The sequence below is a fragment of the Wickerhamiella sorbophila genome (assembly GCF_002251995.1).
Source record: "Wickerhamiella sorbophila strain DS02 chromosome Unknown contig1, whole genome shotgun sequence".
Lineage (NCBI taxonomy): Eukaryota > Fungi > Ascomycota > Dipodascomycetes > Dipodascales > Trichomonascaceae > Wickerhamiella > Wickerhamiella sorbophila.
Genome location: NW_020193984.1, coordinates 2385001 through 2407006, shown reverse-complemented (window position 1 = coordinate 2407006; position 22006 = coordinate 2385001). Strand labels below are relative to the sequence as shown.

The 22006-nt window shown below is 49.0% G+C and overlaps 14 protein-coding genes across 14 annotated transcripts in view; 9 read left to right on the top strand and 5 right to left on the bottom strand.

The window, feature by feature from the left end:
• Positions 1-19: 19 nt before the first annotated feature.
• B9G98_01497 (hypothetical protein) lies at positions 20-1651 on the top strand (the record flags this gene model as incomplete). The annotated part of the gene is made up of 1 exon (XM_024808055.1): positions 20-1651. The coding sequence occupies one exon, from the start codon at positions 20-22 to the stop codon at positions 1649-1651; it is 1632 nt and encodes a 543-aa protein (XP_024663823.1).
• Positions 1652-2000: 349 nt separating this feature from the next.
• B9G98_01496 (Cutinase transcription factor 1 alpha) lies at positions 2001-4295 on the top strand (the record flags this gene model as incomplete). The annotated part of the gene is made up of 1 exon (XM_024808054.1): positions 2001-4295. One exon carries the CDS (start codon positions 2001-2003, stop codon positions 4293-4295), a length of 2295 nt encoding a protein of 764 aa, XP_024663822.1.
• Positions 4296-4340: 45 nt separating this feature from the next.
• Positions 4341-5546, bottom strand: B9G98_01495 (54S ribosomal protein RML2, mitochondrial; the record flags this gene model as incomplete). The annotated part of the gene is made up of 1 exon (XM_024808053.1): positions 4341-5546. One exon carries the CDS (start codon positions 5544-5546, stop codon positions 4341-4343), a length of 1206 nt encoding a protein of 401 aa, XP_024663821.1.
• A 166-nt stretch (positions 5547-5712) lies between these two features.
• On the top strand, positions 5713-6345 carry B9G98_01494 (ATP synthase subunit 5, mitochondrial; the record flags this gene model as incomplete). Its single annotated transcript, XM_024808052.1, has 1 exon — positions 5713-6345. The coding sequence occupies one exon, from the start codon at positions 5713-5715 to the stop codon at positions 6343-6345; it is 633 nt and encodes a 210-aa protein (XP_024663820.1).
• A 237-nt stretch (positions 6346-6582) lies between these two features.
• On the top strand, positions 6583-10008 carry B9G98_01493 (Sporulation-specific protein 71; the record flags this gene model as incomplete). Its single annotated transcript, XM_024808051.1, has 1 exon — positions 6583-10008. The coding sequence occupies one exon, from the start codon at positions 6583-6585 to the stop codon at positions 10006-10008; it is 3426 nt and encodes a 1141-aa protein (XP_024663819.1).
• A 17-nt stretch (positions 10009-10025) lies between these two features.
• B9G98_01492 (Cullin-1) lies at positions 10026-12341 on the bottom strand (the record flags this gene model as incomplete). The annotated part of the gene is made up of 1 exon (XM_024808050.1): positions 10026-12341. One exon carries the CDS (start codon positions 12339-12341, stop codon positions 10026-10028), a length of 2316 nt encoding a protein of 771 aa, XP_024663818.1.
• Positions 12342-12504: 163 nt separating this feature from the next.
• B9G98_01491 (Regulator of phospholipase D SRF1) lies at positions 12505-13323 on the bottom strand (the record flags this gene model as incomplete). The annotated part of the gene is made up of 1 exon (XM_024808049.1): positions 12505-13323. The coding sequence occupies one exon, from the start codon at positions 13321-13323 to the stop codon at positions 12505-12507; it is 819 nt and encodes a 272-aa protein (XP_024663817.1).
• Positions 13324-13652: 329 nt separating this feature from the next.
• B9G98_01490 (hypothetical protein) lies at positions 13653-13994 on the top strand (the record flags this gene model as incomplete). Its single annotated transcript, XM_024808048.1, has 1 exon — positions 13653-13994. The coding sequence occupies one exon, from the start codon at positions 13653-13655 to the stop codon at positions 13992-13994; it is 342 nt and encodes a 113-aa protein (XP_024663816.1).
• A 161-nt stretch (positions 13995-14155) lies between these two features.
• B9G98_01489 (Peroxisomal biogenesis factor 3) lies at positions 14156-15460 on the top strand (the record flags this gene model as incomplete). Its single annotated transcript, XM_024808047.1, has 1 exon — positions 14156-15460. The coding sequence occupies one exon, from the start codon at positions 14156-14158 to the stop codon at positions 15458-15460; it is 1305 nt and encodes a 434-aa protein (XP_024663815.1).
• Positions 15461-16823: 1363 nt separating this feature from the next.
• On the top strand, positions 16824-17750 carry B9G98_01488 (putative feruloyl esterase A; the record flags this gene model as incomplete). The annotated part of the gene is made up of 1 exon (XM_024808046.1): positions 16824-17750. One exon carries the CDS (start codon positions 16824-16826, stop codon positions 17748-17750), a length of 927 nt encoding a protein of 308 aa, XP_024663814.1.
• Positions 17751-18106: 356 nt separating this feature from the next.
• B9G98_01487 (hypothetical protein) lies at positions 18107-18496 on the bottom strand (the record flags this gene model as incomplete). The annotated part of the gene is made up of 1 exon (XM_024808045.1): positions 18107-18496. One exon carries the CDS (start codon positions 18494-18496, stop codon positions 18107-18109), a length of 390 nt encoding a protein of 129 aa, XP_024663813.1.
• A 258-nt stretch (positions 18497-18754) lies between these two features.
• On the top strand, positions 18755-19657 carry B9G98_01486 (Lactoylglutathione lyase; the record flags this gene model as incomplete). Its single annotated transcript, XM_024808044.1, has 1 exon — positions 18755-19657. The coding sequence occupies one exon, from the start codon at positions 18755-18757 to the stop codon at positions 19655-19657; it is 903 nt and encodes a 300-aa protein (XP_024663812.1).
• A 24-nt stretch (positions 19658-19681) lies between these two features.
• On the bottom strand, positions 19682-20077 carry B9G98_01485 (Peptide methionine sulfoxide reductase B5; the record flags this gene model as incomplete). The annotated part of the gene is made up of 1 exon (XM_024808043.1): positions 19682-20077. The coding sequence occupies one exon, from the start codon at positions 20075-20077 to the stop codon at positions 19682-19684; it is 396 nt and encodes a 131-aa protein (XP_024663811.1).
• A 56-nt stretch (positions 20078-20133) lies between these two features.
• B9G98_01484 (ATP-dependent RNA helicase MAK5) overlaps positions 20134-22006 on the top strand; it is a gene marked incomplete at both ends in the record, with an annotated part of 1911 nt that continues 38 nt past the window's right edge. Inside the window, one exon of the mRNA XM_024808042.1 lies at positions 20134-22006. This exon is cut by the window's right edge and continues 38 nt beyond it. Within this exon, the coding sequence (XP_024663810.1) occupies positions 20134-22006 (1873 nt within the window).

Genomic DNA, 22006 nt, shown 5'->3' with positions numbered 1-22006 from the left:
CTCGAACAAACAAAATAGGATGAACCTAAAGTGGTGGACGTTGGCAGCGAGCCTTGTGGGATGCACGTATGCGGCGAATGAGATGGAGGACGAGATAGTGCTCGAGAATAAATCGCGACACCGCCAAATATGCTCTGGCGTGTACTCAAAAGAGGACATCGGAGGGCCTTTCGACTCGCAAATTGAGATTGACTTTACGGGCGACTCAAACGGCAAGGTGTCGCTAATCATTTTCGCATACCAGGATATCGACAGGCTGGGTGTTCCGGTCGAGGATAGCAATGGCCGACAGGGCATAAAGTATTTGTGCGATCACGACGCTATTGATCACGGCCTGTGTCCGGAAAGCGATTATGGCAAAGTAATTATCAACAACTACGGTCACGAGGACGAGGAAGAATCCGGAGCAGATATCTGGTCGGCTCCGATCACCCTGCCGTCCGAACCGGTCATTTATAACGTGTCCACCACCAACTACTACTGCGTGGTGACTTTCCCGCTGGAGGACCGCTTCGAAAAGTACAAGGCCAGCGTGCACTTCATGAATGCGTACGGCCATTTGCCAGCAAGCCAGTACTCGCTGCTGACCTTCCACTTCGTCATGGCCGTGGCCTACACCGTGTTTGCTGCCACCTGGGGCTATTTTTTTTACCGATACCGTCACGACGTGCTCCCTGTGCAGAAATACCTTACTGGTCTGGCTGTGTTCATGCCTGTGGAGCAGTGGCTAGTATGGGGGTATTTTGTTGACTACAACAAATCAGGATTGGCTGGTGCCGGCCACAAAGCCTACCTTGGTATTGTATCTGTTTTGGGTGCGGGCCGGCTCGCGCTGACGTTGTTTTTGCTGCTCATTGTGTCCATGGGCTACTCGGTTGTGTTCCCAACTCTCGGACGTCGCCTAAAATATGCTGGTATTCTGGCCGTCTTCCAGTGGTTTGCTGCGGCTCTGTACGCTCTGGACTCTTACCTTATGTTTTCAGAGGACGAGGAAGGCACGCTGAAGTTGTTGATGTTCTTGCCTCTATCCATAACTATGGTCGCTTCGTATATATGGACTCTGCGCTCTCTGGCTGGTACAACTGCCTACCTTACTGAGCGTCACCAGCAAGTCAAGGCACGCATGTATCGCTTGCTGTGGTGGATTCTCATTGGCTCTGCCTTGGCACTGTTTTTGTTTGTTCTTTTGCACACTTTGTTCACATCGACTCAGCGTCTTAAAGATTTTATCAACAACTACTGGAAAACCAAGTGGCTGCTGAGCGACGGGTGGCCCAATATTGTTTATTTCGTGAGCTTCGGCCTCATCTGCTTGATCTGGGCCCCCACTGCTAACAATAGACAGTATGCTATGTCCACACAGCTCTCCCAGGATGGCTCGTACGTCCCTGACGCCGAGGAGTTCGAGATTGGTTCTCTCAATGGCTCTGGCGACGAAGGCGAGGAGGACGATCTGCAACCGCCTCCCGTCAACCAATCTGGAGTGCATCGCGTTCAGACCCGCGAGACCATGTTCAGTGCTGACAATCGCGATGATCATGACATCTTCTCGGACGACGAGAATGCGGGCGGTGAGTCCACAGACCCCTGGAATCGTGATGAAGACGAGGACGAATTAGTGCAGGCACCGGGCGGGAGACTTCGTAACTGATGTAATTAGCTGAGCTAAGCTATGAATAGTTATCTTACCCTTCGAGTCGTTTAGCAACGCCTCTGCCCAACTTTGGCCTTCTCTCGGCCCCCGCAGATTTTAACGTTCTTTTTTCACGCCTATGCACGAATATTCTATCGCATTATGACTAAATGGACCCTGCATCCGGTTATTGGTTTTCGTCCAAGCGCCTTAACTTTTCTTTACTAATAAACCAAAAACCTAGTCCCCAGCCCTTTTGAACCGAGCTGTGAGTCCGACGTTTCCAGGACACCCTTACTTGACGCACATTTTTCGCTAGACATACCAAGCAAATTGACCGATCCGAGGAGGGGTTTCTTCACAATAAATGCCATCTTCAAGGGTGAAAGTAGAGTCTGGGTCCAAGGGCTCTGAGTCTAGTCGCGGCGAATCAGACAGCCCAAGCCAGCGGGCGACGCAATTTCGCCGCGCACGATCCCGCGCCACGCGTGCCTGTGAGGTGTGCCACTCCAGAAAAGTGCGCTGCGATGTTATGATTCACCAGCCGTGCACCAATTGTATTGCCTTCGGCTGCGAATGCCGCATTCCTGAAAACAAGAGCCGCAAATCGGCGAGTTCAGGCGGACGAGACGCCAGAATGTCACCAAGTCGTAACGGCGCGGCTGACGGTGATATTTCGTCTCGGCCACCTGGATCGGCTGGTAGTGCGGCGTCCACGGCCACCTCGACCCCAGGGGGAATTATCGACACAAAAAGCGACCGCAAAGGTGACGTATCCTTTTTGGGGGCAACCTCTCATTTCAACCTCATTGCTCCAGATGCCAACGATCAAACAACTTACGCTCGTCTGATCGAGCAGCTCTTAGGCACCTCCAGTGTACTTGGCCAGCTGGATCAGGAAGATATCACCGTGTTGAAGATCCGAGGTGCCTTCTTATTACCCGCCCAAGACGTTAGCGATGCCCTCGTAGAGACGTTTTTTGAGAAAATACATCCGACATTGCCGGTGATTAACAAGACCGAGTTCTTGAAACAATACTATTCTCGCGACCACCAGCCACCGTTGTTGTTGAAGCAGGCCTTGTTTTGTGCTGCCAGCCGCGCGTGCCGACATCCCGCGTTGCTAGACTCAAATGGCCTGCCTGAGGTGGCTACCTTGACGTTCTACAAACGGGCCAGAGCCCTGTTCGAGGTCGATTATGAAACTGACCGCGTAGTTTCAGTCAAAGCTGCACTGCTTCTGTCCCTCAGTGTTGACGGTCCGGAGCAGATCAAACACAATGGCTATTACTGGTCCAGAATGGCAATCACGTTGGCTCAAAGTGTCGGCCTTCATTTATGGATGTCGGCCCCCCAGCGTTCGGTAATTGGGGCGAGAATGTGCAAGCGTATCTTCTGGTCTATGTTTGTACGTGATCGCACCACGGCTGTAGCCTACGGCAGACCCATGATGCTGAACCTTGAAGATAGTGATATGCCAATGATTGTTGCTGAGGACTTTGACGAAAGCGATTCAGGTGCACCTTCAAAATATCCGCCTAACGAGGAACATGTGCAGTATTTTATTTCTCTGGTCAAACTAAACGAAATCATGGGTATGGTACAGCGCCAGCAATACACAGTTGGTGCGGAGCGTATGCAGATGCTCGATCGTATGCCAGATGTTTCTCAATGTGACATTGCTCTAGCCTCATGGATCAATCATTTGCCGTCATGTTTACGATATTCGATTCGCGAAGTCGAAAACCACAAAGTGCTACAGGCCAATCTTTACCTCGCATACTACACGGTATTGTGCCTGGCTCACCGACCGCAGGTGGTACACTTTTCCAAAAGCCGAGGTGAGTACCCCTCTTGGGGAATCGCCTTTCAGGCGGCACATATGATTGTTCGCATTCTTGAGAATATTCGCAAACACAAAGAGATGCATCTTATGCCATCGTTCACCGTCTATGTATGCTTCAGTGCGGTAATTCTTCTCTTTTACCAGTCGGAAACCAGTCGCACCGAAGTGGTCGCGTCCGCTCAAGCAGCTTTGGCAAGTTTGATGCAAAGCTTAGACGAACTCGCCAAATATTCTTCGACGGCCCAGAGAATCGCTAAGCTTTCCGGTTATATCAAGAACAATACCGAAACCAAGAACCGTTTCCTGAGATCGTTCCGCAAACGCAAGCGAGGCGAAACCGAGCTTATGAACAGCGAACGTGAAGTGCTTGAACAGGTCAACTCCAAGCCTAGCCTTCCCTCGTCCGCTAATAACATGCCTGTTCGTGAGCCATCAGCAGGCACTCCAGAATCCTTACTGCCAACTGGAACCACGCCACGCTTTGAGTCCACCTCACCCAGAGGTAGTCCTGGCTTTGAACAAGATTCCCAGAAACTTGCTATGGTCACTCAACAAGCTGCCCCCATCCAAGAGGTCTTCCAGCCTGAACACCTATTCCCTGAAGCTCCTGGATCGGCCAACAGCTCGACAGACGTTGCAAAAGAGTTCTTCCTGCCCTTATCTGGAGTTACTGCTGATATTATGGATGCTTTCAATGTCAGCGAGGACACGGGCACCCACTCTAGCGACGATAACTTTGGTGAGGCTCCGGATACTTTGAGTATGGGAGACTGGTACGATTTTCTTATGTCCAACCCAAAAGTGGGAGACCAATGAGGTATATTTTATTTTTTTTTTCTAAACAGGTTTATGTACATAAGCTTAATTAGCGCCCTGGCTGCCACGAGGACGGCCACGAATAACCATGCGATTGACGTTTTTACCCCGGCGGGTCTTGAAGCCGTTTTTGGCAATCACACCCCAAGGAGAGACGGGGATCTTGTTACCCTTAGATTTACCACGACCACCACCTAGTGGGTGATCGCATTTGTTCATCGCACCACCACGAACAGTAGGGCGAATACCCAGGTTTCGAGAGCGCCCTGCCTTACCGAACGAACGGTGCTGATGGTCGGGGTTGGAGACCATGCCGATAGTAGCACAAGCGTCCAGAGCGACGTAACGGGTTTCGCCACTCTGAAGGCGGACGACTGCACGGTTTCTCTCAGGGATCTTCTCGTAAAGACGGCCATATGTACCAGCAGCCCGGCAGAACTTTGCAGGACCGAGTTTGGTCATTCCAATATTGTGAACAACAGTGCCCAAAGGAACCATACGGAGCGGTAAGCAGTTACCACGCTTGGCTGTTAGACCAGCCAAAATACCAGGGTCAACCGAGCCACCCATAGCGTCTGTGATCCGTTGAGGCACGCCCTGCCGGAAACTTTCAACCTCGTCACCAGCCCGCATACCCACGGTAGCGGGGATATAAGACAAAGCACCCTGGTCGTTTTCGAGTAAAGCAAGATGGGCACTCCGATTAGGGTCGTACTCAATACGTTTCACGGTGTTGACACCCTCTGCCAGCCGAAACATATCCACAATGCGTACACGTCGTTGCTTACCACCACCCTGGTGCCGGATCATGATACGACCAGTATTGTTACGACCAGAACTCGGGTGACGAGTGACGGTCAAAGCCTTGACGGGGCCGCCTTTGTGTAAATAAGGGTACTGCGGCCATCTGTACCAACGGAGCGAGGGAGCAATCGGGCGAGGCACCTTCATGCGCACTGCGGTCTTGACGAGGCGCAGCTGCTTCTTGATATTGAGATCCTGCTGTTCGAGCTCGGTCAAGTTCTGCTTAGAGCCAAACGGTACTAAATCAAGACCGTCCAGCTGTTCTTGAAGCTGGTGGGAAACTGCACTGTCCGAGTACTCGCCTTGGACAGACTTGCGAGCCCGACGGGGGCCGGGGGAGCCTGAAGCACCCATCGAGGAATCTTCAGTAGATATAAAACGAGCGTGAACTCTGAGAACAGGCGCGTTGTATAGACGGGCCAACACCCGTCCCGGGAAACTTTTCATTTTTGCGCTGACAAAGAAATCACCCAGGCGAACTCGAGCTTCAGTAGGGGACCTCCCGGGGCCCAACCGGACGGGCAGGGGTGCTGCGGGGGGCTATGGGTGTTGTTACCTAAGCACAATAACCTAACTCCATTGGTCAGCCAGCACACCTTTTCCATCCCCGACCATGTTCCGTCGTATTTCTGTTCCTTTGCGTTCGGTTGCTCGCCGCACCTACGCGACTCAGAACGTCAAGGTTCCTGTTCAGCTCTACGGCCTGGACGGCACCTACGCGACTGCACTTTTCGAGGCTTCCGCTAAGGCCTCCTCCATTGCCAACACTGAAAAGTCCCTGAAGGAGCTCAGCGACCTCATTGCCCGCGACCCCAAGACCGGCGGTATTCTGACCGACCCCTCGTTGACCAAGAGCGACCAGGAGAGCGTCATCAAGATCGTCACCGAGCAGCTCAAAGCTGACAACGTTTTCAAGGGCTTCCTCGACGTCATGGCCTCCAACAACCGCATGGGCCTTTTGCCTGAGGTCATCCGCCAGTTCCAGGTCCTTGCCGATGCGTACAATGGTCGCGTTGAGGCCGTTGTTACCTCTGCCACCAAGCTCGACAGCTCTATCATGAAGCGCATCACCGCTGCTCTGGAGAAGTCCGAGTTTGTCGGCGCCAACCAGACTCTGAAGGTCTCTAACGTTGTCAACCCTGCAATCAAGGGCGGTCTCGTCGTCGATATCGGCGACCGTACTGCTGATCTTTCCGTCGCCCGTGAGCTCACCAAGTTCAACGAGCTTCTGTCTACCGCCATCTAAATGTGATGCAATGCGCCCATTGGGGGATCATCGTTTCAAAGCTTTATTAAAAGATCATAAAAATCACCACACATTTATCAACCGTTCCACAAAATAGATGCCTTGTGTAGTAACCTTTCTTCCACCCTGCCCTAACCATATTACGGTATTTCTTGTGGGACCCCCCAAACCTTACCCCGCTTAATCCGCGACAGTGGGCTCTGAGCATTAAGTGCACCGGAGTTTACTGCTGGCTGAATGCCGCCTCCAGAGAGAGTCAGCGGACACACGAACAACGTGCTCGACAATGCTTATCTCCGTAAGGACTCATATACTGCGTTTCAATTATACCACGCCACGCCACAATGCATTTACCGCGACACCCGTTGTGTGCTTATAGGGCGGATTCCGTCGGCGTTCATGAAAGAGCATAAAATTACAAGAGCGCTCTACAAATTTGCTGAGAAGTTCACGAAAGAGTCTGTTACGGGCGAGGTGGACCTTGTCAATCACTTTGAAATGGACGTGGTTGAGACTATCGCCCATGGAGATCTCAAACATTTGGAGCAGGACCAGCGGAAGCGCTCCGAGAGCCAATCCGGTCATATCAGGGAGAAATATTTCCACTCACATCATCAGCATAGCCGCAGGAAAAGATCCAAGTCGTTCGCCGAGCGCAACATCGCCGCAGAGGTTAATGTTGATCCGGTGCCTCTGGATCCTAGTTCTGATCCCGCTGCATCCAAGCCCGCACAAAAGCGCAGCAGCTCGTTCACCCATACGTTTTCAAGCTACCTCAACAGACAGGCCCCGAGTCTTGACTTTTTGTCGAGTCAAACGTCTGCTAGCACTCCGCCCACTCCGTTGCTGTCGCCTGCGAGCTCCCTTATTTCTCCGCGCATGAGTGTGGGTAGTGAAGTGGCTGCTCCGAAACAACCTGTAGCCGCCCTGGCTGAGCAAACCAGCCAAAGTGATGCATCGACGACTGACACATTCCACACGCCCGCATCAAGTTTGGCGTCTGATGTTCAAGAAACTCCAGTCCGGTTGACAACCAGTTTGCGTGGTTCTGAACTTACAACCGTTCAGGCAGCTCTTAGTCTTGCACACACCACATCTGCATCGCCTCGGACCAGCACCCCAGCATTTAAAGACGATCTTGAACGTAACATGAGTCCAGAAAGCGAACATGAGAACCCGACTGTTTCAAGTACGGAGCTGGACCAATTGCGACCGAAATTTCGTCCCGACACTGCTCCTTCCCGCGACCACCACCACCATAACAACGGGTCCCGTCCTCCGCTCACACGGGCTGTAACCACCATCCCAGCCCGTAAACAAGTTGACGATGACTTTCCCAAAGCACTCGAAAAGGTGCGTACTGAAACCCTCTCAGCTAGGCAATCATTAGAGGAGCCAAAGTCATTCATACTCGATGCTCCCGAGCCTGAAGAAGAAGACAACGATAACGTCCAAGAACTAGTTGCCCCTTTACTTCAGATGAAAAACGCCGACTTTCGTACCGGACACCATAGTCACATGCGCGGGTTTGACCATATTCTTCACAAGAGGCGAGGTGAAGTGCTTTTTGTTCGCCGGTTTCTTGTTCAAGCTCGTGAAGTCCGCAAGCCCTTGGCAGAGAATGCACCCTTGAATGAGTTCACCTCGCAGTCTGTGTTGATTGACCGCTGGAAAGAGTATACTGTTGTTGCAAGACACACTGGCGATGAAGAAGCTCCAGTTGCATTGTATTTCTACAAAGGGCTCGAGGTTGATAAAGTTGAGCGTCGCATGGAACACTTATGGTCGCGCAGCTTTCGCTTTAAAGTTACCCTAACTCAAGACTGGAAGGCCAGCATTTATTCACCTGTCGATCTCGCAGTTGCACTATGGCGTACTGAAGTTGTCGAAGTTAAAGAAAAGAAAGCTTTCGTAGACCCCGGCGTGTTTTACAACACCCAACAAAAGGGTGCTCGCCGTCCTGTCACGCACATTTACATTTTTAAGGCCCAGAATGGTTCTGCAGTTTCTTCTTTGCTTGTTTTTCTCTATTTGGTTTTACGATATGATCTGAATACTCGTCCACTAAAAGTCCATGTGAGTGATTTTGACTTGCTAATTGAGATTCCTCCGTCTCTTATAACAGAAGCGGCGAAATCCGTCTTGAGCAAAAAGAAGGTCGAAATTGTGAGTTATCGTGAAGTCCTCTGCGCAACATCAAGCCCGGCGATAGTCATTTCCAGCATTCTAAGGTACGTTCATGATGTACTAGTTCGTCTTGGGATGTTCAAAATCACTACAGAACTGCCAGCAAAGGTAGCAGTGGCATGGAGGCGGTTCGATCGTTTACTCTGGGTCAATGACAAGTCAGACATCGATCTGTTACAATCTTGGGCTATGAGACCAGTTTTCGATCTTGAGTTTCTTAGTGAGTACCCCGAAAGTCGCCCCCTAGAAGTTAATCTAGGTGAAGAAGATGGTGAAAGGGTTTTATTCGAGCCTGCACCGGTTGAAGGGTTCTGCACACGCCATTGCCAATGGTCTGGTCGTAAACGTCGCCAGCAGCTGGCGAACGTGACGTACTTGCATTCACACGGACATCTCCTAGCATTCTCATCTCCTTCTTTTGCCCGTCCTCCAGTTCCAATGATCAACGGTAAAGTCGCGGAGCCTTCTCAAGAAATCTTCGATAACCTACCCCTGATCTGGGAAAATGCTCCATACGCTTTGGATGTGAGTGGAAACATCGACTGGATTCTCAAGTGCCAAAGTCTCAAGGAATTTGATGCACATGATGCTTATGCTCGATTTGAGCGCAGGCGACGTGCCACCCTGTTGGTTGAAGCAGACGGCCTGTTAGATATGACCACGATAGAAGCTATTGTTGCGCACCAGAAATCTGAAACAGGATTTTCAATTGTTTTCATCAGTGGAAAATCAGTTGATTTCACGGTTGGAAATTTAGAAGTCAGAGATACCTGGGTGAAACAACTAAATGAACTCATCACCTACTGGAAGTTGAGAAAGGAATCTGATTCCCTTCGCCAACGAGCATATTATCGATATAACATGGCTCGTTTGGCTACAGAACAGGATGAGGGCATGGTAAGATACGAAGACAAGTCCCAACTCGATGCGGCAATGGCCGACGCATTCACATTTTCCTCCTCACAGCTTATCCGGAATAGAAGTGTGATACATTGCGACCATTTGTATATGAAGAACCACAAGTACACTTCCTTCCGCAAGTATTTGGCTGTTTTGACGATTACGCATTTGATCCTGTTTGAGGTAAAGCTCGACCGCACACAACGCTTCTCGTCTAAGCAACAAATTTACTATCGTTTCAACCGGTCCATTCCTATGAAAAACGCATACTTTTACACAGGCGTACTTGCTCGAGACCACCTGATGGATCGAGACCGTTACTTTGACCAGACAAACCCTGGTGTTAAAGCGTTGCCTAGAGCATTCCCCAACGGTTGGACTTCTCAGGACACAGAGATTGACCGCTGTTTGGTTATATGGTCCTCTTCAGTGCGCATAAGCACTGCGGATAACGAACACAGACGGGCCGCCGTATTTTTAGCCGACTCACGATACCGACGTGACCGCTGGGCTACGGCCATTCACCACGTGCTTGGCAATGCGCCAACACCTGAAATCGTAGTTAAAGACACATAATAATTTAATGCCACTTTTTAAGCTAAATAGACATACTGATCCGTCCCCTCCCGCTTAAGGTATTCATTGTCGACCAGCGCGCTGATTGCCTTTTTGATGTCGCGGGTGGTGGGGCTGAATCGTTTTTGAGCCATCTCCATTGTTTCGTGAACTAGGGACGCATGGTTTTGCTCGCGGCGAGCTTTCATGATACGCACAATAACAGTTTGCAAAAACATGTTGCGTTCCTCCTGAATTTGCGCCTGCGCTTCAGTGGCTTCATGCCGGAGTTCAGATTTCAGCGGTAAGTTAAGGTTGATTCTCATTTTCTTGGACTTGAAATCTTTGTTCAAGCTGTATTCCGTACCAGGCGCACCCAAAGGAGCGGCAGCAGGCGTCTGTTTAAGGATATGTGCCTTCACAATGTAAGTCAGGGCTCCAATAGCTAACTCGGCGGGTAGACCGGTTTTTTCGATGATTTCGTCGATTGTTAAAACAGTTGTGTCGTTGTATAACAACAGAACTACCATTTGAAAAACTGAGACCTGTAGAACGTATCCAGATCTCGATGATTTGGCAAAATTAACTTTTAGCTCAGCTTTGCCAAAGTTCCATAACCACTTCAATTTACGGCCAGAGTGGATCTCCTCATAAAAGACCAAAAACCGCTCGAGGGTTTTCTGAAGCTTTTCAGGCAAGGAGAATTCAACTTTTTGATGAGGCAACGGCCAGAAGCCATCGGCAAGAATGATGGGTGTGAACTCCACGGAGGGATAGGGGTTGTGCTGTTTGAACTGCTGCTGCATCTCTGTTGACATTGTAATATCAGAGAACATTTTGTTCAGTTTGTTAGTGTAATCCATACCACAGACTTCGGTAAGACGAGAAACCATACTAATTTCCATTTCTTGATTTGCAGAAGTTTGATGAACAAGCCGGCGGGAAAGCAAACGAGTGTAATGTTTTTCGAAAGCATCACGTTCTCCTACAAACTGCAGGAGACGCAAAATGCCTGCCAGTGAGGATTCAACATCAACATTGTCGGCGTTTTTCGATGACTTTTTGAGAAGCGAGTCGCTGAATCGAGCCAACAGCTCTGGAGTTTTAGAGTCCTTGGCTCGATTTCCATTTTTATCTGCAGGCCGGGCAATGAGATTTTGGTTGATAACAGTTGTAAACCCAGTATTCACAGCTTTGAGCATCCCTGGGGAGCTACCGAACGATTTCTTCACCAACTCGTCAAAGTGATCGTGGACCTTGAGTAGAGTGCTAACATATACTCTGGGTTCTGGAATACCCTCATGCTCCGCAATAAGTGCGTCAACTGCCAACAACCCCTGCTGTTCAACGTAAGTTGTAAGCATATCTTGGACAGGCTCCAGGCTGTGGGGGACCTTGGAGAGCAAGCGATAGAGGATGTTGCATTCCTCTTCACGGTTGGCAGATAACAAAACAATAAACTGGTCCTGAATGATTTCCTGATTATCCTCAATGAGCACTTTCTCACAGACCGAAATCAAGCGTTCTTCGGTGTTGGGATGCAAATACATGGCAACTCGCTGATGCTCTTCTTGGAGCCGTTGGTCGACTAAACGCATATACTCAACAACGCCATGCTCATTCAGATACCTCTGGCTCTCAGCCATATAGTATGCAGCAGTAGCCTCAATGAAAGGTTCCTCAAAGTTCTTTGTGTAGAAGGATAAACTCGTGCGCTTGCTGTTTTGATCGTCTAAACCAATTGACACCATCGAACTAATCGCAAGCTGGAGCGGAGTTACCTGGGCAGGGTTACCTTCACGGCTAGATTCGATCTGCTGCAGTAGAGCCTCGACCAGAGCCTGAGAAAGCGACGTGAACAGATAATCTCGCCACAACACCAAGCACAGCACACTCACTTCGTAAACGCCGGATTGACGACCACCCTCATCGCGCTCGTGTTTGACCCAGTGACGGTTGATGTAAGAGAAAATATGATCCAGGTACTTTGCACCCATGGTGTACCGCAGCCAGCACTGGTTGTAATACTGAATCAGGTCGATCCCAACAAGATGCTCGGCGTCACGACGGAGATGCTCCAGGTGGTGGATGAGATAGTCTTTGAGACGTTGGTAGATATCACCTCCCAGGAGCTGGCTCTGCGACGTACGCGCAGAAGAGCCCAATGCCGCACTGCTTCTCGGCGCCGGGGTCTGGCTCGTGGCTACGCAGCAGTTGTGGATCGCAGTGTACATATTCATATACATCTCTGTAGTGAGACCACCCTTGGCCAAATCTTTGACCATGATGATCTCCACACCCTTCGCAATGTATTCCCAGGTGCCCTGGATATCCGTGGCCCTAGGCAGACTCATTGATGTTGATGGATTAGGTGATCGCCACAAGTACAGTAGCGGTTTTTAGTCACGTGACCAAAATAGTTCAGCAGTGAATTGGAGACGTCGAGGCTAAGGCAAAATACACGGATGAGAGATGTTTTTGAATTAAATACGCTTAAGATTAATTTATGGGGGTTTGTCAATGCGCAGCTGTTTCCATCATTCGATAAATACTGACCAAGAAGGTAAATAAAAACATCACCAGGGACACAAATTCCATAGCGACCAGATCGCGTTGACGGCTACATAACGTAGAATTGTACTCGAGTCCAACACCACAGGCCCAATCGTCACTGCCGTGCACCTCGAACCCCAGTGATAGAATCGCCGACGTGAAAATCGTAAACATAATGTCGCACAGGACAAATGACATTTTGGACTTTGCAGTACGGAGGCCGAGCGGCTTGCCAAAGAACTCATCGTAAATGGTGTAGCCAAGATAGAATACAGTAAGAGTCTCCACTACAATGGTCAGAATTGTCGAAGCCTGCTGGCCAGTAGGATATGATTTGGTAAGGACGTAGATTCGACAGGCTAGGCCAAGCGCGCAGATAGCAAATACGAGAGCAAGGCCTCGCAAGGTGAAGGGCACAAAGGGGTTGGAGCGCAGCAGCTTATAGCCGATGCGGCGAATTTTCTTGCGGTTCAAAAACCATACTTGGATGCCATCGTCCTGCCCAGTAGTAGTGTTCAGCTCGTCCTTCCATTTCTCGGACAGGGAGTACTTTTCTAATAAGCCAGAGTCGATTCCTCCGTCTCGACGTTGTTCGAGTTGTTGTTTGATGTCGCTCCACCGCGAATGCTGCTGCTGCTGCTGCTGCTGCTGTTCAAAGTGTGGTGAAGCGGCGGTGTCCGGATGCGCGGTTTTGAAATAGGCTGGAATAGTATTTGGGTTAAGGTCCAGTTGACCCTGGGCCGCCCATGCCGGTGTGGAGAATTGGTCTAGACGGTAGCTCATCGGTCACGCAACTGCCGGTATTTTTTTTTCTGCTCGGCACGTTATGTTCAATCTTAGGGCGATGAGCAAATTTCCACAATTAGGAGCAAGAAGTTAAAGCTCTGGATTGTTGTGATGCGCCTGATGTAATCCGTCGCAGTCGAATGCGCAAACCCACAGTTTCATGCATCTTGGAAACCACTGGGTTTTTCCAAAGGGCCCGGGGAAAAGCGGATTGTGTTGACGAACGGCCAGAATACAATATGTAGGGTGTAGACATCTCGCGAATATCAAGATCCCCAGCGCTAAACCTACCCAATTCCGCAGGCTGATCTCTTTCCCTGCTGACAATGGATGCCAAAAAACTTCAGCAGCTGGTGGACGAGTTCGAAATGGATATAGACGCGGCTGAGGCCCAGCTTGGGTCTATTCTGGATGAATCGCTTGAATCTCAGGCCGAAAAACGCAGCGGTAAAGAGGCTGCCATGTCTTACGCTTTGGCCGCATACTCCCTGAGCTCACTGCTTTTTGCCTACCTTCGAAGCGAGGGCGAACCCATTGATTTGGTGCAGGGCGAGATTGAGCGGGTCCAGACGCTGATCAAGAAGATTGAAGCCACCGAAAACGATGCTCCTAGCAGGAAGGATCGTAAAAACTCTGCCAAAGCTGCCAAGGTGGCCCGCCACAAGTAGTCCACAAAAAAGCCCGCCCCGAATGAGCAGCTAGGGGCACGTTTTAGTCCGACTTGCTCCGCTTTCAGTATAAACACTATTTATTTCAAGCTGTAGATGTCCGGAAATTACACGGTGATTAATCACCCGAATTTCCCCCACACCCACTTTCCCCTCTTCATATGACGATTGGCGATTTTTTTAGTCGCCATAGGCGCAAGTTCTTTGTGGCAATTGGCGCCAGCGCTGGCATATATATGATGGTACAGTTTGTGAAGAACAAGCTCATTGAGTTACAAGAGAAGTTTATTTTTGAGCGGATGGCTAAGGACAACATGGAGCGTCGGTTCGAGCAGAACCAGAAAGACGCCACGTTCACGACCCTTGCTCTTCTCCCCACAGTTGCAACCCAGATCCTTGAAAAGTACGATGTCGAGGGCGCGAAACGAGAGCTTCAAGCCCTGAGAGCACCACCTGCACAGTCACAGGACGCGAAGCTGGCCGACGCCTCGGCAGCAGACTCGGGCGAGGCCCCTCGACCCTCCTCAAATCCAGACGAGCCCGAGGCCCACCTTGGCTCGAGTGTGGTTTCTGATTTGACGTCTTCCGTGCAAACTGATGCGGCAACCGCGTCTTTAGATGGCTCCATCGCTGTTGTTGCCTCCCCCTCGGCCACCGCGTCGAAAACGGCCCTTTGGTCACGAATCAAAATCGAAAGCTTCACCCGTGCCTTCACATTAGTTTATACCATGGCTCTGCTTACCTTGTTGACTCGGATCCAGCTTAATATTCTCGGCAGACGAACCTATCTCGCCAGCCTGCAGGAAATGTCGGAAAAGGGCCTATCGTTGGAGGAGAGTGATGTCAACGACAATGTAAACAGACAGTACCTCACGTTTAGTTGGTGGCTCCTCAACAAAGGCTGGCAGCCTCTCGGTCAGCGCGTTGAGGCCGCTGTTACTGCTGTTCTGTCTGAAACGGATGTTCGCACCGAACTGAATGCTGCTCAGCTCGTCGATGTTATCAGTCGTATTCAATTCACTGTTGATTCCGCTGAGCAACGCCTAGATACTGATGCCTCGCCTCTTGAGCCTCGTCCAAGTAGCTTTTTGGCCAACTTACTCCCTCCCCATGAGTTGGAGACTTATGTGCTTAGCCAGGCCCCTGGAAGTGTCATGGCTCCCGATATCGTTGAAGGTTACTTGCGCGAGATGATCAATGAAACTGCCGATATCATTGACTCTCCCAACGCTGCACAGGTCGTTCATCATTTGGTGAGTAACGGCCTATCCGTGTTTTTGAACAAATTGAAGCCGCTTTATGGTGACGATAAATCAACCACAAAGCTTGCATCTATTCTAGCAAACGCTACTCGCCAGGCTCATTACATGGCAGCCGGACACCCCTCAGAAAACGAGTATGTTTCTGCAATGTCAGTGATTCCGGAACTTGATGCACTCTGCGCTATTATTTACTCTAACGTCTAAGTATACAAATAATGATACTGATCAGATACCCGAAACCTTTTTGTTTCCGCAGATTGTACCACTGAGTGATGTTTTCGCGCCGGTGTGAAGGATGTTGTCCACATTCGACCGAGATATCGGCTAGTGCCGTCATGATTTGCTCTGTAGCTGCCAAATATAGTGCAAGGTTTTTACCGTGCACTGATAGGCACAAGCTTATCTATAGTTTCGAAAAAGGCTGTGCTTCATAGCATATCCAGATTCTCCTCGGACATATTATACTCAAGCCTTCTGAGACATGAGGAACCTACGTGTGCGGAAGTGCCAGTAGAAATAACAGATTATCCGAACCACAGCATGATGCGACCGGCCATCTGCATATTGGGACTGCTGCCACGGACTGGTGCAATTGAGCGCATGAGCGAGTTCATGGATCCCTGTATACACACTTTCAACCAGCAAAGGGTATATCTGTACATATCAGTGCATGCACAGCATAGTAATGTGCTAGTTGAGACCTAGTCCTGGTTTAATTACAAACTTTGCACAAGCAGACCCTACGTAACTCAGGCCACCTGCACCTTTTCACTGCTGCATGTGACTGAGCGTATTTGTGCTCTGCTTGGTTTTAGGACCTCCAACGTGAGAAACTCGGTACATTCATATTTTCAAGTCAAAGATTATGTCTCCAAAAAGCTGATCCTGTACAAAAGTTTTCTTGCTCTTACTTCGAGGATCCCTGTTTTGAAGGGAACGCATGCTGCAAGGGTCCGAAAACAGGGCTGGGTCGAATATGCGTTTCAGCCCTGACGGCAAAAAAGGACGCGGCGTGTCGCCATGTGTGAAACTAGCTCCGATTTTCAGAAAGTGTTCTTCGTACTGTTTATTGTTCATCAGGCAGTACAATGATCTGCCGAGAAGCGGAATAGTCCATCTGCCATCACGAAAAGCAGAAGACGAAGCTAGTCTTCTCCATGCAGAGCGATGTACTTGGCTATCTATCACGAAAGCCGATTCCGATTCAAAATAGCAACGCGGAATACATGCAGCTTTCGAGCATGTGGGTTGACCTGAGTAAGAGAAGCGCCAAGCTTTCGCGTGTGAGTAGATTCTTCACCTGGTGTGTTTTTTTAACTATAATTACAGACACATATAAAGCCAACGTTAGAAGTACCATTAAGAGCTAAATTAGATCCTCTTAGTTGTTTCAAGAGAGCTAGGTTTTTCGCTTGGTTACTCTCAGCACGGGCCATCTACACTGAATCAATCAGTTGCAGATCCTTGTGCATACTTTTAAACTGTACGGCACACTTTATGCCGATGCAGAACTGCAATGATGATCGTAGTAGAGAATATTTAAGGGGTCGGGATTTATTACTCTACAATGGTCCTCTCAGCGCTCTGTGCTTGGCTAGCTTTAGCAGCCTCTGCCCTGGCATTTGCCTTCCCTCCTCCTACCAATGATCTTCCTTTTGATCTTTCTCTGTTACAACATGCCGCTGCAGCGTGTCAGGACACCTACTGTACTAGCACTTGGAACTACCCGGGGCTCGAGATCGACGACATGACGCTTCTTGAATCCATATCCCTCCCTGAGGATGAGCAACGCGCTACTATCTTCCACTCAAAATCACAAGGTATCATCGTCGCGTACCAGGGAACCAACCTATCCTCGGTTGACTCTGTTACACACGACGTAACCTTCTGGCAGGTATCCCCAAAGGCTGAACTTGGTCTCTCTGGCGATGCTAAAGTCTTTTACGGCTTCCAAGACCAGTGGTATAAGTCTTGGAACGCTGTGCAGTCCGCGCTGGCAAAGGCAATTGGACAGTTCCCGGGTGAAAAAATCGTGGTCACTGGGCACAGCATGGGGGCATCTATGGCTCAGCTTGCTGCACTGGCTATCGAAAAATCACTTGGAAAGGTCAGTGCTGTTATCTCCTTTGAGCCTCCTAGAACCGGAAATCCCAGTTACGCAAAGGAGTTTGACAAGATCTTCAGTGGGAGATACACTGGAACTGTTAATGGTAACGACTGGGTTCCCAGCGTCCCACCTCGCAGTTTCAACTACAAGCATCCATCAGGTATGATTTGGATCAATCCCCCGAACTCGACCACCTACACATTTTATCCCGACTCTGAGGACCCCAGGGGTCCAGACAGCCAAATCCCTGGGTTTATCAACATTCCTGCACTTCTAGATGGAGATTGGAACGAGCTGATTTTTTGGGGTAATCACCAGGGCCGACTTTTTGGGGTTGACATGTTGACGGTTTTGGGAAATTGTCCCCCTAATTTCCCCCAAAGTTAAACAAGAATTATCTAACTGTAGAAAATACGGCAAGTGATACTACTTAATAAAACAGCCTGGTAGGTAATTAAAGTGAAATTTTTTTCTCTTAGCTCGATAATAATGGACGATTGTAAAGCGTTCGACTTATCTTCTACTTTTTCTTGTATATAAAACATAGCCAGCTATCCCTTACAGTAATAGCGTTAGTGGTTTAGTGGTAAAATGCGTCGTTGCCATCGATGCGCCCCCGGTTCGATTCCGGGCTAACGCATTTTTTTAATGTTTGTGATCTAAACTCCTCTTTGCCAATTACTGCATGCACTGCTCTCCTGGTTTTTTTTTACTGACCAGCTGAAAATAATTAATTAAATACGTCACTCCTTTATTTTACCGCTAAGATCTCCAAGGATTGGCCTCGCTGCATCTAAAAGCTCATTCAACTGCCCCCACGGTGTCCCTGGTTCAGCGACCACCGCAAGCAAAAGAGAACCGCTCCCAACAACACATATACGAACATTTTCAAGATCTATGCCTGTCCACTTCCGCCCATCTGTCCAAGCTTGGGCAATTAGAACCGCGTACAACTCCGTTTGAACCTTGGCCGGCAAAGCGAAACCATGGTTGTACTCTTCTTCAATTTCTCGGCTATCAAGTACCATACCTTGTGTGTTCAGTAGTATGACTGTTTGAAGCTCATCGTTGAGCTTTAGCATCTCGTTTAGAACATGGCCCAGGGCCTCGCTCCGGATCATGGTGGCCGGCATGATTAGTTATATTCAACAACAGCCCATGGAAACTGGCATGAAAGTATGTTGGGCTCCATTATTTCGATAGAAAATTCAATTTAAGAAAACTAATGATCAGGCATGTTTCTTTGATATCTAACTACGCGCAATGCTAGTTTAGGAGATCCTCTAGACTCCTCTGAACAAAGCTCTAGATTATGCATGATAAGCTAATGAAGAGTCTGGCCTAATAAGCTTATGAATCGTGTTAGCCAGATTTCTAGTCACCTATCTGCTATGTCGAAGCCGCTGCTGAACCACACTATGTTTCGGATCGCTGATCCGAATCGATCAAAAGACTTTTATGCCAAACATTTTGGCATGACTGTTGTTGAGACCCTCAAAGTTCCCGAGCTGGGGTTCACCAATTACTTCCTTGGTTTTGATGGGCAAGGAGCCTTGCACGAAAAGAAACCTTGGTACTTGCGTGAGGGATTGCTTGAGCTTTGCCACAATCATTCAGCCACTGCGGAAAACTTTGTTGCCAACAATGGCAACAAGGAACCCCACCGCGGGTTTGGCCACATTTGCTTCTCTGTAGAGAACCTCGAGCAATTCTGCAGCAAGCTTGAGTCTGATGGTGTCAAGTTCCAGAAGAGACTCGCTGATGGTCGCCAGAAGAACATTGCTTTTGCGCTGGATCCTGACGGATACTGGATCGAGCTCATTGAGAACACAGGCAAGGCCACTCGTTTCAACCACACGATGTTACGGGTTAAGGACAAGACCAAGTCGCTAAACTTTTACATTAATGATCTCGGCATGAAGCTGGTTGATGAGCGTGATTTTCCCGAGGCAAAATTCACTCTCTACTTCCTTTCCTTCGATCACAACCCAGGACCTCGCCATGACACCGAGGGACTTCTTGAGCTCACATACAATTACGGTACTGAAAAAGATGAGCAATTCGTCTACCACACTGGTAACGAAGAACCCCAGGGTTACGGCCACATTGGTCTAGCCGTTGACAATGTTCAGGAGTTTTTGAACAAGCTTGAAGCCAAGGGTGTCAAAATCACCAAACGCGTGGAGGACGGAAAGCTCAAATTCATCGCATTCGTTAGCGACCCTGACGGATACTCTTATGAGCTTTTGCCTAAGGCTGAGTTCCCGGACGACCTTTTTGCTGATCCTAAATGAATTTTTATGTACATCATGTAGTTCTTACTTGGGTTTAAATGTCAAGGAAATTGAATTGACACAGTGGCGTTCATTCGTAGGCTGTTTGTAGCCCTCGTCGTAGAAGACATGCCCAAGGTGACCATCACATTTAGCACAGGTCATCTCGGTACGCATCATACCGAGAGATTTGTCCTTGTGCAAAGTAATTGCACCAGGGATTGCCTCGTAGAAAGCTGGCCAGCCACATCCGGAATCAAATTTGGCGGTCGATCTATATAGTGGCGAGCCGCAGGCGGCACAGTCGTAGACTCCCGGCTTGAAAGTTTTATCATACTTGCCAACATAAGGCCTCTCCGTTCCTTTTTCTCTCAAAACTCTAAACTGATCTGGTGTCAAAATCGCACGCCACTCAGCAGCTGTTTTAGTTATCTTGGACATTGCGGGGAAATGCTAAAACCATGTGGGAGCTTTCAGTTTATATTTCATAATCGACAATGAAAAAAAAGTCGAAGGTGCAAAAACGCCAAGTTAACAACTCAAACGATTTGAATTGGAAACCCGTCGATGATGATTATGATTTGGGCAGTGGTGATGGTATTTTCTACGGCCTCGAAGAGATCGATGGTGTAGAAGTACAAACAGAGGGCGGAGGGGTTAGTTTTTTGGTTGCCGACAGTACTGACCTCGAAAACGAGATCAAGGATGAGACACGGGTTGTAAAGGGAAAAAATAATAGCTCCGACATTAAAACAAAAAGTTCAAAAAAGGAGGAACAGCTTTCTGGCTTCTCTCACCTTGAATCTTCTGCTGGTGCCCAGGTCGAAGTCGAAATCGAATCATTGGGATCCTGGCCGTCTCTCGATCCGGCTATTCTGGGTGCTCTCAAGTCAGTAGGCTACGAGAATCCAACCAAAATTCAGCAAGAATGCATACCAACCGTTTTGGATGGCAAAGATTTGATTGGCAAGGCGGCAACGGGCAGCGGTAAAACTTTGGCTTACGGATTGCCGATTATAGAAGCCTTTTTAGCCAAACCAGACACCCCGGTCGCTTTAATTATTGCTCCAACTCGTGAACTGGCCCATCAAATCAAGGATCACATGAATGCTATCATTTCAAAAGCTGTAACAGAGCACACTTCTGGTGTTGTCGCCCTCACAGGAGGCTTAGCCATTCAAAAACAGCTGCGTCTACTTGAAAATAATCCAGTGGCTATAGTTGGTACGCCTGGTCGGTTACTACAGGTTCTGGAACAAATGCCCGGGACCAAACGAAATGTGTACACAGCTATCTCAACTATTGTGCTTGATGAGGCGGATCGGCTGGTCCAATCCAATAGCTTCGAAGAGCTGGGCAATATTCTGGATATATTAGGTCGTGGAAAACATCAAACATTAGTTTTTTCGGCAACCTTCGAGCCTGATCTTTGGTCACAGCTTGCTAAAGGTAAGCGTCGCCGCAGTCTCGATATTCGCCAGGTTCTCCAAGAAAAACTAGGCTTGAACAAAAATGCCCGCTTCATTGATGTCGACCCTGAGCAGACTGTGGCAGAGAACATTGTTCAAAGCGTGATCGAGTGTCCTGCAATGGAAAAAGATAGTTACCTATACTATTTCGGGCTTTTGTACCCCGGAAAGACAATCGTATTTGTGAACAGTGTCGATGCTGTGAAAAGAATTGTTCCTTTACTGAAGGAGCTCAAACTGGAAGCATTTGGTGTGCATAGTGATATGATGCAAAAGCAACGGTTACGCTCTCTTGAACGCTTTGCAGCTACTAAATCTTCTGTGCTTGTAGCAACTGACGTTGCCGCCCGAGGTTTGGATATTCCCAAGGTCGACCATGTCGTACATTATCACCTCCCACGCACTGCGGATATGTATGTGCATCGATCCGGAAGAACTGCACGTGCTGGTGCAAGAGGCGTTTCGGTTGTTCTTTGCTCCCCTGATGAAGTTCGGCCACTAGCAGGGTTACAGAAACTTGTAAGCACTCAATTAAAAGAGTTCACTGTTGATTTGACGGTACTAGCTCGTCTCAAAGAACGTGTACTCCTCGCAAAACGTATAGCAGACGCAAATTCTTCCAAAGCGCATAAAGGTAAGGCAAATGGGTGGTTAGATCAAGCAGCAGAAGATTTGGGAATAGACTTGAGCGACAGCGAGCGCGAGCTGATTATGGGTAACAAGAAAGTAAGCACTCAATCAGATTCCGATACGAGGGTATTAAGGGCAGAGCTTGAGTCCCTGCTATCCCGCAAAGTTGCACCTAACCGGAAATATCTTACGGCTGGCACCTTTAACATGGCTCAAGCGATGCTTGCGCAGCCTGACGCTGTTGTTCCAGGAAAGGCAATAGTTTCCGCTC